We start from the raw sequence: 12,230 nt of genomic DNA on the forward strand, positions 1-12,230 counted from the left end.
TCTTTATGAGTAAAGAGAACAATCCATCTTTTTCTGGAATAAGATAATTGAATTATACCGCTCTACAATAATGTAAAAAATCAGCTGCAAAATAAGCAGTATACCTGTTACTGGTCAGTCTAGCACTCCGTATACAAGGAAGCACTTCTTGTTCCTTAAAGAACATAGAAACAGTACAAATTAAAAAAAAAAAAAAAAAAAAAAAAAAGGAATGAATAATCTATGCTGTTTTTATTATTTGTCTAGATAATCACATAAAAATTTGACATCATTAAGTAATTAACATTCTCATCTTAAGCTGAGCTATTCCAGAACTGTATGTAATTAAGTTGTAAAATGGATTAGAACCCATGAAAAACTGAAGAGCTAAATAAAATATGCTGCAATTGAGAAACACTTGAAGAAAAAATGTAGTATAGCCATAAACATTCCTAAAGAAGAGTATTATCTTTGCCTGATACTTGAAGAAGAAAAAATGTAGTATGGCTGTAAATATGCTTTTCTCTTGAATTGTCTGAGCCTTCAAGTCCGAATCTTTGCCTCCTCTTTGAAAGGCAAATTTTGGTAGAACTCTAGCATACTGAGCAGCAGGATCGATTACATTGCCTAGTCCTGTTGATAAATCATTGTCATTTTTCTAGCCAGAGAAGGATTCATTTTTGAGTAACATCACAAGTTTTTCATTTGTCATCACATCCCATAAACAATCACCGGCTAGAATATGGCACCTTTCATTTACTGACTTTGGGTAGTGGAATTATCCATGGTTTCAAGTATCTATCTCCTGATGGTGGACAAGAAACCAAGTTACACTTCAACAAAGATTAACAAGAAACTTAATATGGATGATAAGCATTACGTAAACGCACTAAGCTTGGGTTAGTAAAGGAGGGAATAAGATAGGGGACATTGAAAAATTTATGGGATGCTCCACATTAATCCCGACTTATTTAACAAACAAATTTGGCTAAGATTTGTATCAAGTATAATTCATCCAAAATATCATTCTTAATAGGCATATAAGTAAATAAGAAAACTGTAACATCTTTATATATACATTAAAATATATAGACTAATTACTATGCACCGACAATATAAAAAAAATTGCAACAGAAATTTTTAACCTCTGCAATTTGCAGAGTTGAAGCGTATGGAAGATATAGTGTTTGAGACCAAGGGGCAGAACATGTTTAATTTAACGAAAGATGAGGATCTCTATCTGGGAGGTCTATGACGTTTTTGTTTTGGGTATTTTATCTAAACATTGTTCTGATAATTGTGTTGTTATTTAATGAGTTTACTTTTTCCAAAATACACACACACACAGACATTTGTATGGGTGTGTACTTTAGTAACATGTTTATGATTATCTGACCTTTATATTAATCTGAATTCAGCACAAAAACCAGGACAAACTATAACAGAAACATTATCAAAGGAAAAAAATTAACCAAACTGATTTGTCAACAAAAGATAACGTTAATGAAAACATTATATCAAGGAATAATGTTTATATCAAGACACAATTTATAGAGTCACTGCATCATTATAATGTATATATTAGATTTGATTTGATTAGAAAAATTTTATGCTTATCAAAATCTAAAGATTCAGAATGGATAATTCAAAAAAAAATCAATAAAGGCATACCTACGGACTTTGACATTAAAAACAATCTCAAGAGCATGAGTTTCTTCAGCACTCTTGACCATTACCTGCATGAACTCCTCCAATCTCATTTTCCAATTTTCAAAAGCAACTGGTACAGCCAGTTGTCTTTTCCACATTCTTTTCAGACAAACTTGATTCTGCAGCTTCCATCACCTCAATCAAAATTGAATGATGTCTCTAGCAGTGGCAGTCATTGACAACATATGAAGCCATCACACTCTAAGAAGATGGAATGAATAAATTTGTTGTACATGTTTGCTTCTCTGACATCTCATGAACTGCAGCTAACAAATGGTTTTGGATCAGGACTGTCTAATTTACCTCCATTTTCACAATCACATTCCATCACAACAGAGGCCATGTTCTCATTCAATCTTAATGGTATTTGGTGAGTGGTGCGTTCATTTCAGAAAAATTAGACCTCAAAACTGTAAATTCACCCTTACAAGGATTGCTTTTAGTACCAGCAGCAAATTGATGCATACCTACATATTATTTGAGATGGTAACCCCCCATTGAAGAAATCCATTTGGCAAGAAAAATATCTAATAGAAAGATCGTGTATAACCATGTTTACAGAAATTCCTTTGAATGCAATCCAATCCAATAATCAAATATATTCAACGAGTTGCATGCCATTTTTCCTAAAACTGTAGACAAATTCAGGAACATCTTCGTGTTTATCTACAGAACATGTTTATAGCTACGGTAACGACATATGCGATGCACCTCAGCAATATAAATTATGATGGAAATGCATCAATGGGAACTTCATGACCATGCTTGAACATTTGTCCCAATATTTTCAAAACCAAGGATCTCTGACCACAACTCCAGTAAGCTTTGTACATTATCCACAGTGTTTTCTTGGTGCGTTGCATGTTGACGCTATCCATTTCCTCAAGGACATTTTGCATTTCTCTAAGGTTCTTTTGTGAACCATACATGACCAGCTTAGAATGATATAAGGAGTAGCACATTCTCCACCCTGCAAGTACAGAACGTATGGTGAATTTTTCAAGGCTTTCTATCGCATTGTTCCGAAAATAAGCTGTAATTATGCACCTCATAATACCCATGGTCGTTACAACGGTTCTGCGCTTAAATGCCTCATTTATTGCATTATCCATTTCCTCCAAACAGTTTTCCTCGGCATAAAGCTTAATCAACAACACATTTAACCATGGCCTGTATTCTTTTTCAGGGATCAACTTTAACAACGCCTTTACTTTATTCATTTTATCTGCATCAGAACTTTTACAATAGGCACATATCATAACCCTGATAATTGGTATGTCGTTTACATTATCCTTTACCAGCGAATATATCTTTTCCATCTTCTCCAGATTACCCAAGTGTGCATAACCACGAATCATTAACAGGTAAGTTTTCACATTAGGCTCAACAGGGCCTGAATTTAACACTTGAAAAACTCTCTCCATATCACCCCACATCCAAGTGGAGATATATCCACCAATTAAATAATTATAAGTGGATATATTAGGTGCAAGGGGTAACTCGTTCATCTCCTTAAATGTTGCTTCCATGTGATCAGTGAGCATCAAGCGACCAAAAACAGATATAACAATATTGTACGTAGCAACAGAAGGATAGCAAGTTGGATCCTTTTTCATGTCGAGAAACAAAGAGTAGCATTTATCAGAAAGACCATTGAACATATAAGCACCCATTAGTGCATTGTAAGTGCTGGTTATCTTCAAACCCTTAAATTCTGCCTCCTTAAATAGCTCCACAGCAAGATCAATATTCCTAGATCTTCCTGCCGCTTTAATGCCCTTTGAATACTCATGTGCATGCATGGAATTCCTGCAAGCATCAGAAAAAGATAGCTTTCGCTTCCTTCTCCAATTAATCACCTGAAAGTTGATTTTTTTTAACAACACAAAGCGTAAGTAACATTTATTTACTTTAATTCAATGTTGTTAAATAGAAGCTATAGGGCTATTTTACCAGAATTTAAACAAATCGCTATCGGTTCCTATTCAGGGCATGTTTGGATAAACAACTTATTTGCAGCTTATAGCACAAGCACTTATCATGATAAGCCCTTATGTATACACTTACATAAACTATTATTATAGCACCTGATAAAATAAAGTTGAATTGTTTTTGTATATGCTATAAGCTGTTTTCACAAGTTATCTTGGAGAACATATAAAAAATAAGCTGAAAAATGTAATTAGTTGTTTTAAAAAGTTCTTCCAAACAGTCTCACAAAACTTATGCCAGTAGATAAGGCCAAATAAGCCAATACATACAAGCCCTTAGTATTAAAACCCAGTTTGAATAAATGGCTTATTTGGCAGCTTATAGCATAAGCCCTTATCATGTTCAGCCCTTATGGTTTCAATAACAAAATATAAAACTAAATTATTTTGGTATAAGCAATAAACTGTTTTAATAACCTAACTTGGAGATCCAATGAAAATAAGCTGAAAACAGCTTATGAACATAATCAGACAATCCAAACGGTCTAAAATAAGTTAATCAAACAGGCCTAAGTATTGCAATGTATAATAATGGAATTAGAACAAACTACAATTGCATTGCTTTGAAACTAAGAATCTAATAAATTGGAATGACGATGATACCTCAAGTAAAAGGGAAGGTTTTGAATTCAATTGATTCAAAAGTTGAATATAAACAGGGTGAGATCCAATCAAATATTCAGAATTCTGATCCAAAATAGATGAAACCCTAACAGAATCAGAAGCTACACAAATCAAATCTTTCGTCAAAATTGCGACTTTGTCCTCTTGATTTGGAGGTTTGAACAATGAAACAAGGTCTAAGACGTGGTTTGGTATTTGTTCGGTGGATTCTGGATTTGGAATGGATGTTGAAGGTTTGAGAAATGAAACTAGGTCTAAGACCTTGTTTGGATTTTGCGGCGTATTCGAATTCGAATATTGTTTGATGAATGTGGGATTTGAAAGGGTATGCAATTCGTTGAATTTGGAAGATTTTGATGCTTTCAAAGTGAATCTCCAAAAATGTTTCATTGTTGATGGTGAAGGATAACTGTGTGAACATTTGGTACCTCTTTCTGTAATAATTCCAGCAATTGATTTCTCCTCCCCTGGTTTCACGACCACCAAAGCTCCAGCATTGTTTTGTGTCATCTGCAACAATGTCATTTTTAGTGAGCTACATCAATTTCACGTAAACACTTATAAATTAATTGCAAAAACAGTTCCAACAAAATGCATTACCGATTTCACAGCATCATAAACAGTGTCATCTGTGGTGCACCAAAGCCGGGAACCATCAGCGCCTTTACCTTTTCCTTGCAAGATGTCTGAAATTGTGGTGCTCTCGAAACCATGCTCCTCAATACGAGCAGGTGTAGCAGACTCAAACCGTGAAAAGGCAACTGGCTGCAACAGGGGATTCACCATGCAGACTCGTTGCAAAACAGCATTTTTAATGACATTCCTGTCTGACAAAAATGATCGCAATCCTCCTTGCATTTTGGCTGTCTAATAATCAAATAGTGGCTCTTAGAATTTCAATGTAGTAATTTATAATGCACATATTCATGTAAGAAAAGGTGACGAGTTTTGAGGATAACCAATACATACATATAAGCCAATCCTCTAGAATATGAAATTTATAAGTGATTCTGGAATCACGGAATCTATTACTAAAATTCGAGACAGATACAGTAAATTCACCCTTCATGCCAACAATATTGTCAAACAGACATCGAATATACATATTTTTGTATCAAGTTTGTCAAATTTACCAAACATGACTAACAACACATTGTAACTTTGCGACAAATGCACGAGGTAAGGATGCCATCTTGAAGTCATTCCCTTACCCAATTCATATGAAATAACACTAGAGTAGATTTATCAAATAATCACTTACAAGAACATTTATCAAACAGTTTGTGTTCATCCAGCAACAAATTAAAGAAATGAATGTAAACCAGAGTCTATAATGTGAATTTATTGATATTCTCTTTCTGAAGCCATGAATTGCATGTTGCAAAATTCTCGAAATCCACAACACAGGTTACAGAACGCAAAATCACGAAATCAAATAAGAAGAGGAAGAGGAAATTTACTCACTAATGGGAATGAGAATAGAAAAACCAGAGAAGGTTGAAGCAGGAAGGTTGTAGATGGTGGTCGCGGCAAGGCTCGACGTGGCGGTGGCGGTGGCGGTGGCGGCGACGGCTGAGAAGGGCGTTATGACTTATGAGATGGAAGATAGAGTTTAGTGTGTGTTTTTTTTTTTGGACAAATTAGTGCATTTTGTTTAAATAGTTTTTAATTTATTAAAAACAATTTTTAAGTTAGGTGGAGTGGTGGACCAATTTAAAAAATTTCTTTTTTTTTTTGAAGAAAAAAATAATTCTTTGTTAAATTAAGTGGAATTTTCGTTTTGAGACTAAAAATGATTTTTTTTTTAAATCTGAAACAAACAGTACAAAAATAAAAAATATATTTTTTTTTGGAAAAAAATCCCAAACAAACGAACCCTATTTATTAGGGATGGGCAAAATTTGGTTTATAACCAAAACTGTGTTCACCAAAAAAAAAAAAAAAAACCAAAAATGTGTGTTTATCAAACTGAACCATTTTTTCAGTTTATTTGAACGAAACTGAATTAGTTATTCGAACCAATTCTTTAACCAATAACTAATCTGAACTTTTTTCAATATGTTATTCACATCTCACCATCTGTATGGATCTTCTTCCTTTTCTTCTCTTCTCTGTAAATCCAAATATCATTCATTCAATTTTTTATTTCACTTTTCATTCTTCAATCTTCTTCTTCTATTTCGAAAATTCAGAACACTTTCTAAATTAGGGTTCTTACTCTTATTTCTTTTTCCCCCAATTTCTAACCTAGTAAACTGATTTTTTATTTTGAATTTTGTATTTTCAATTGCCTTCAACACCTTCGTTCTTTTTCCCCCAATTTCTAACCTGGTAAATTGAATTTGATTTTCAATTGCCTTCAACACCTTCTTCATTCACAATTCGGCGTTGTTGGTGGTGGTAAACGTTTTTTTTTTAATCAATTGATCCTTTAGAAGCGATTTCGCGTTCTACTTATAATTCTAGCCACACGTTTTCCATAAGCAATTTTAGCTCTCCCTGGAAGGGATAAACATGTTCCCTATTAAATTTCAGTTCAATTTTTTTTTAAATTATTCGGTTAATAACCAATCCTTTTCATATGGTTCAGTTCTGAACTCTTACAAATTGGTTTGGTTCAATAACAGTTTGGTTCCGTGCGGTTCAGTAGTTCGGTTCAATGTTTTGGTTTTTTTAAACACCCTTACTATTTATCATCGTTGATATATTAATCGACGTTGTTTGTGTAACTTTCTCCTTGAAGGAAGGTCGATTGTGGATAACGCTCTTATTGCTACGGAAATTATTAATGTTATGAAAAGGAAGACGAAGGGTTGGAGGGGTGAGCTCGCTCTAAAGATTAATATCAGTAAAGCATGTGATCGTGTTGATTGGGGCTTCATTAAAGGTGTTCTGATATAGATGGGATTTGATGATAAATGGATTCGTTGGATGATGATGTGTGTGAGTTCGGCGACCTATTCTATATTGATGAATTTTAACAGGGTTGGACCTATTATTACTGGTCGGGGTCTTCGGCAAGGAGATCCTTTATCATCGTATTTGTTTAGTATGGTAGCGGAAGGTTTATGTGCTCTCATACATTAGGCGGTTGGGAGACGAGACCTTCATGATATCTGTGTTTGTCGTGGAGCTCCAGTGGTTTCTCATCTTCTCTTTGCATATGACAGTTTCTTGTTCTGTAGAGAAAATGTGACCGAGGTTAATAATTTGATTCATATTTTGCACACGTACATAGAGGCGTCAAGTCAATAAATTAATTTAACTAAATTTGAGGTGTATTTCACCCGAAATATGAGTCATGTGGCCCAAGAGGATCTGGCGCGCATCTTGGGGGTTCGGTTAGTGTTGGGAACTGGCAAATATTTGGGGTTGACGTCGATGATTGGGAGGAGTAAAACAACTACCTTTGCGTATATTAAAGATCGAATTTGGCAGAAAATCAACTCTTGGAGAGGGCGCGCATTGTCGAAAGCCGGTAAGGAAGTAATGATTAAATTTGTGTTACAATCCATCCCCTCATACATTATGAGTATTTATGTGCTTCCAAGAACGGTTATTAATGACATTGAGATGATGTTGAATTCTTTCTGGTGGGGTGGCGGTGGTGGTAATGGTGGTATCAAATGGATGGCATGAGAGAGGTTAGCATGTCCTAAAGCTCTTGGTGGTATGGATTTTTGCAATTTTCAAGCTTTTAATTTGGCAATGGTCACATAGCAAGGATGGAATTTCTTAACGAACCCGCCATCATTGATCTCTCAAATATTCAAAGCAAGGTATTTCCCTATAACATCTTTTCTTGATGCTAAGTTTGGTTTTAATCCAAGTTATGCTTGGCGAATTATATGGATGTCGCGACAAATTCTTTCACGTGGATGTAGGTGGAGTATAGGTGATGGATCACACATCCGAGTTATGGGAGATCCTTGGTTGTGTAGTGGCTCCCAGCTCCTCAAAACCAAGGAGTGTATGATTTATTTTTGTCAGATTTACTGATTGAGGGAGTGGATGATTGGGATGTTGATAAGGTTACTGAATTGTTTTCTTCTGAAGGGGCACATGTTGTTATTCAGACATCGTTGTTTCCATCAGTGCAAGAGGACAAAGTTGTGTGGCAAGAGGAGAGTAATGGGTTGTATTCAGTAAGATCTGGGTATCACATTGTTGTTCGGGAAGTTGTGCCGTCGACACATTACCGTGTACATGAAGAGTGGAATGCCCTTTGGAAACTCCATGCCCTCACAAAGTGTGAAACCTGTTGTGGCAGATTTGCAGGGTTGTATCCCAACTCGTGTCAATCTGAACCAACGTCATGTGTCATGCACCAATATCTGTCTGTGGTGTGACTACGAGGAGGAAACATATTGGCATGCTTTTGTTGAATGTGAAGTAGCTAGGGAGAGTTGGTTTTCTACCGGTCTTTCGGTTGTGCTGCTACCGAGGGTTAATTTATTTCAGTCCCTGTCGGAGCTTATTTTTTATATTTGTTGTACGGAGAGTGCTGATGCGGGTGGTTGCATTGCGGTTATGCTATGGCAGTTATGGGCAGCACATAATAATGTTGTGTGGAACTCTAGTCGTGACACACCATTGAAAATTGGGAGGTTAGCTTTGAGCAATTGGCAGCAACGAAAACTTGCCCAAGAGGTGAGCAGTTCAGGTCGGCATGTAAATACCCCCTTGCCCGTGCAGGTTCGTTGGGAAAAGCTTACTCACAGATGGATGAAGTGCAATGTTGGTGTTGCATTCCATAGCTCCATATGAATTTCGACGACAGGTTGTTGATTTAGTAATGCAGAAAGCGTGTTTGTTGCTGGTCATTCGACAAAGATGTCTGCACATATCTCAGTCCTTGAAGGGGAAGCTCTGGTATTGCAAGAAGCAATTCAAGTCGCTATTGCAAAAGGTTGGGATAAGGTCGTTTTTGAGACGGATTCTCGTACTCTTGTGGATCGCGTTTCTTCCCAAAGTAGTGGTGCTTCAGAGTTTAATGTTATAATATCTACCATTAAGTCTATGTTAGCTTTATTTTTCAACTTTGAGGTGAAGTTTGTTAGAATCAAGCGAACATGGCTGCTCATACGATTGCTATGACGGCATGTTCTTGGCCTAGTCGCCATGTTTTTGAGATTTTTCCTCCCTGTATTGACACTATTTTAATTACTGATATCAGTTAAGTTTGCTTTGGTAAAAAAAAAAAAAAAAACTTTCAAACAAACATACAAAGGCCCTCGTGAGCTAAACTCAATTGGTATGGACAATGCATTGTATATGTGCAAGGTTCGGGGTTCAAATCCCAGCCACTACCAAAACAAACATACAAGGGATATGTTGTCACTAGGGTTCAAACCCCGACCGCTACCAAAACAAACATACAAAGGGTACGTTTCAAGATAAAAGAGTTAAATCTTACAATCTTTAACATATATCATATTCAATATCACATGACATGCATTCAAAAGTCATATTTAATTTGTGAAGAATGAACAAGATGTGTATTTTTTACATTATATATTTGTGGTTTGAGTATGTAGTTGGTGGTGTTGATTCTGATTAAAATGAATGACTTCGACGGTCATGTTAATTTCTTAGAATGAAAGAAAATCAATTGAGTGTGATTTAAGTAAAATTTTAAAAATAAGATTTTAAGTAAGATTTTATTTATGGTTTACATTATACTATTTTTAACTAAGATTTTATTTAAATCAGTTTTAAAAATACAAAGTAAAGATAATTTTTTTTATTTATAACAGATGGAATCATTATCTTATAAAAAACACTTTTCATTTTTTATTTTGAATAAAAAAAACACTTTTCATTTAAAAACCAAACTTGTAGAGTGTGCTCATTTATTAGTACAATTTATGATGATAATTCTTGAATATCATAAGGAGAAGCTTCGACTGAAAAATGAAAAGAAAAACCAAAAAATAAAAAATGCGGTGAGCGTGGATCGAACACGCGACCTTCAGATCTTCAGTCTGACGCTCTCCCAACTGAGCTATCCCCGCTATTTGAAAGTTTTGTATGCTAATAAATTAATTACTCGAAACAGACTACCAAATTCAACCACGAGGCCTATAAAATGATTAAATCACATCCATGACAGAATTACAGTGAATTCAATCCTTTAATAAGGGCTGCTATACTTTCGAAAATTAAAAATAAAAGTTATTCTAAATATCACTTTTTTTTGTCATAACCTTACCAGTGACGGAGCTAGAAAAAATATCGAGGGTGGGCTAACAAATTATTTATAATATATAAACTTTATCAATATAACATAACTAAAGTAAACAAAATCTTAATTCAGAGCTATACATATTTGGGAAACAAGTTTACATAGAACTGTAACATGCACTCTCATTCCAAAGAGGGAGAAGAAGTTGTGTCTAACGTGTAAAAAGGTTGGAAATGCTTAGTGGTCCATTTTAGAAAAATAAATCAAGCTGGGGTATTTTTGTAGTTTCCCTATAGAGAATTTTATTTTTTTAATTTTTTTTTTGGGTGGGTCGTGGCCCACCTCAGCCCATATAAGCCTCCGCCACTGGTCCTTACAATGTATAAAATCCGTCAAATTAATATGTATCGATATAAATTTATGAGATATTACCGAAGTGACATATTTCATATAACCTATGCATTAACTTGACGATTTTTTCACGGCTAAGAATTATGTATTATGTTTATATAGTTTAAGAAAGAGCAATGATATTTGTACATCTATTTCATGACAACTTTGTTTTTTTCTCTTTTTATTGTATCGGTTAAAAACAATGGAGAGAGAAAAAGGAAGAGAGAGGATAACAACATCATGTGAGTATGAGAGAGAAAGTTGTTCAAAAGTTGTCATAAACTAGTTGTACAAATACCATTTCTCTTTAAGAAAATAGGAGAAAGAGTGACACTTAAAGAATGATAATTTGTTCTTATGATTAGGTGTGCTAATGGCTATTTTAATTTTTCAAAAATGGATGTTGAAGGAGAAAAATTACTAATAAATGAAATTTTTGATAAAATAAAAATAAATCATATAAATTTATTTTGGAGACTCGGTATCAAATTTAAGGGCTGATTATTGTCGGAAATCAATCCCACCTTACATTGGTGGGGGTTCAATTGAAGTAAAAACAAAATCTTGTATATAGACCATTTTAACTAAAAAATTGTTAGTGTTTGAGGATTCGAACCTCAGATCTAGACCAAGCTTATATTACTAAACTAATTCCGAAGAACTCTATTATTAAATTAACATAATTATTGTTTAATCAAGAAAAAACAGATCAACTTTGTTTCATTATTTAAGAAAAATGTTAACCAGTGCTTCCGGGACGCTGGTTAAGGGTCAAATATAGTAGTATTTTGTATTGAAAATTATGTTGTCATTACATTAAAAGCTAAAAAAGTGTTCTTTTTGACTTAAAATTTCCACTTTTAGCTTCCTTAAGTGCATGACCCTTATATTATACAAGCTTAATTTCAATAATGGGTTGTTTCAAATTAAAAAATTACATTCTTTGGAATGATTTTTTCGGTAATAATATGTCAGGAATAACATTCTCATTGGTTCTATCCCCGTAAGTTTAGTTCAGTTGATAAGGATATCACATTTTATATGCAGGAGCTGGGGTTCGAATCCCGGACACTCCACTTCTCCGCAATTAAATTATGTGAACTCTAGCCACTAGACTATTTGCCAAAAAAGAAAAACATTCTCATTGGTCCTACTTTCTTGCCGTTGAAGGCTACTTCCAAAACAATAAGAGATCACTAGAAAATATGTGTTGAAGGCTACTTCAAAATTTCTAGCATCTCTCACAACTCATGAGTTTGTTTATGTCGGAGTTTTAAACTAACGAGGATGTTAACATTAACACTCATTGATCGACTTAGGTTCTGTTTGGTAAAAATAGCGGATAGCTG

At 34.5% G+C, this 12,230-nt stretch overlaps 1 protein-coding gene and 1 non-coding gene across 6 annotated transcripts; both read right to left on the bottom strand.

Moving 5' to 3' along the window:
- Positions 1 to 212: 212 nt before the first annotated feature.
- Positions 213 to 5,937, bottom strand: LOC11436413 (pentatricopeptide repeat-containing protein At2g30780). 5 transcript variants are annotated; one of them, XM_024784599.2, is made up of 6 exons: positions 5,769 to 5,937; positions 4,905 to 5,171; positions 4,284 to 4,814; positions 2,737 to 3,548; positions 1,651 to 2,659; positions 213 to 784 (listed from the first exon to the last, which is right to left on the bottom strand). In XM_024784599.2, the coding sequence occupies exons 2-5, from the start codon at positions 5,160 to 5,162 to the stop codon at positions 2,626 to 2,628; spliced, it is 1,635 nt and encodes a 544-aa protein (XP_024640367.1). In that variant the 5' UTR covers positions 5,163 to 5,171; positions 5,769 to 5,937; the 3' UTR covers positions 213 to 784; positions 1,651 to 2,625. The 5 variants fall into 5 exon arrangements, with proteins under 5 accessions (XP_024640367.1, XP_039690355.1, XP_024640365.1 ...); XM_039834421.1 differs by having other exon boundaries at positions 213 to 612; positions 1,716 to 3,548; XM_024784597.2 differs by having other exon boundaries at positions 1,716 to 3,548.
- A 4,308-nt stretch (positions 5,938 to 10,245) lies between these two features.
- Positions 10,246 to 10,318, bottom strand: TRNAF-GAA (transfer RNA phenylalanine (anticodon GAA)). Its single transcript has one exon. It is a non-coding gene; the product is annotated as a tRNA-Phe (tRNA).
- Between the last annotated feature and the right edge of the window lie 1,912 nt (positions 10,319 to 12,230).

This window comes from Medicago truncatula, chromosome 5, assembly GCF_003473485.1.
Source record: "Medicago truncatula cultivar Jemalong A17 chromosome 5, MtrunA17r5.0-ANR, whole genome shotgun sequence".
NCBI lineage: Eukaryota > Viridiplantae > Streptophyta > Magnoliopsida > Fabales > Fabaceae > Medicago > Medicago truncatula.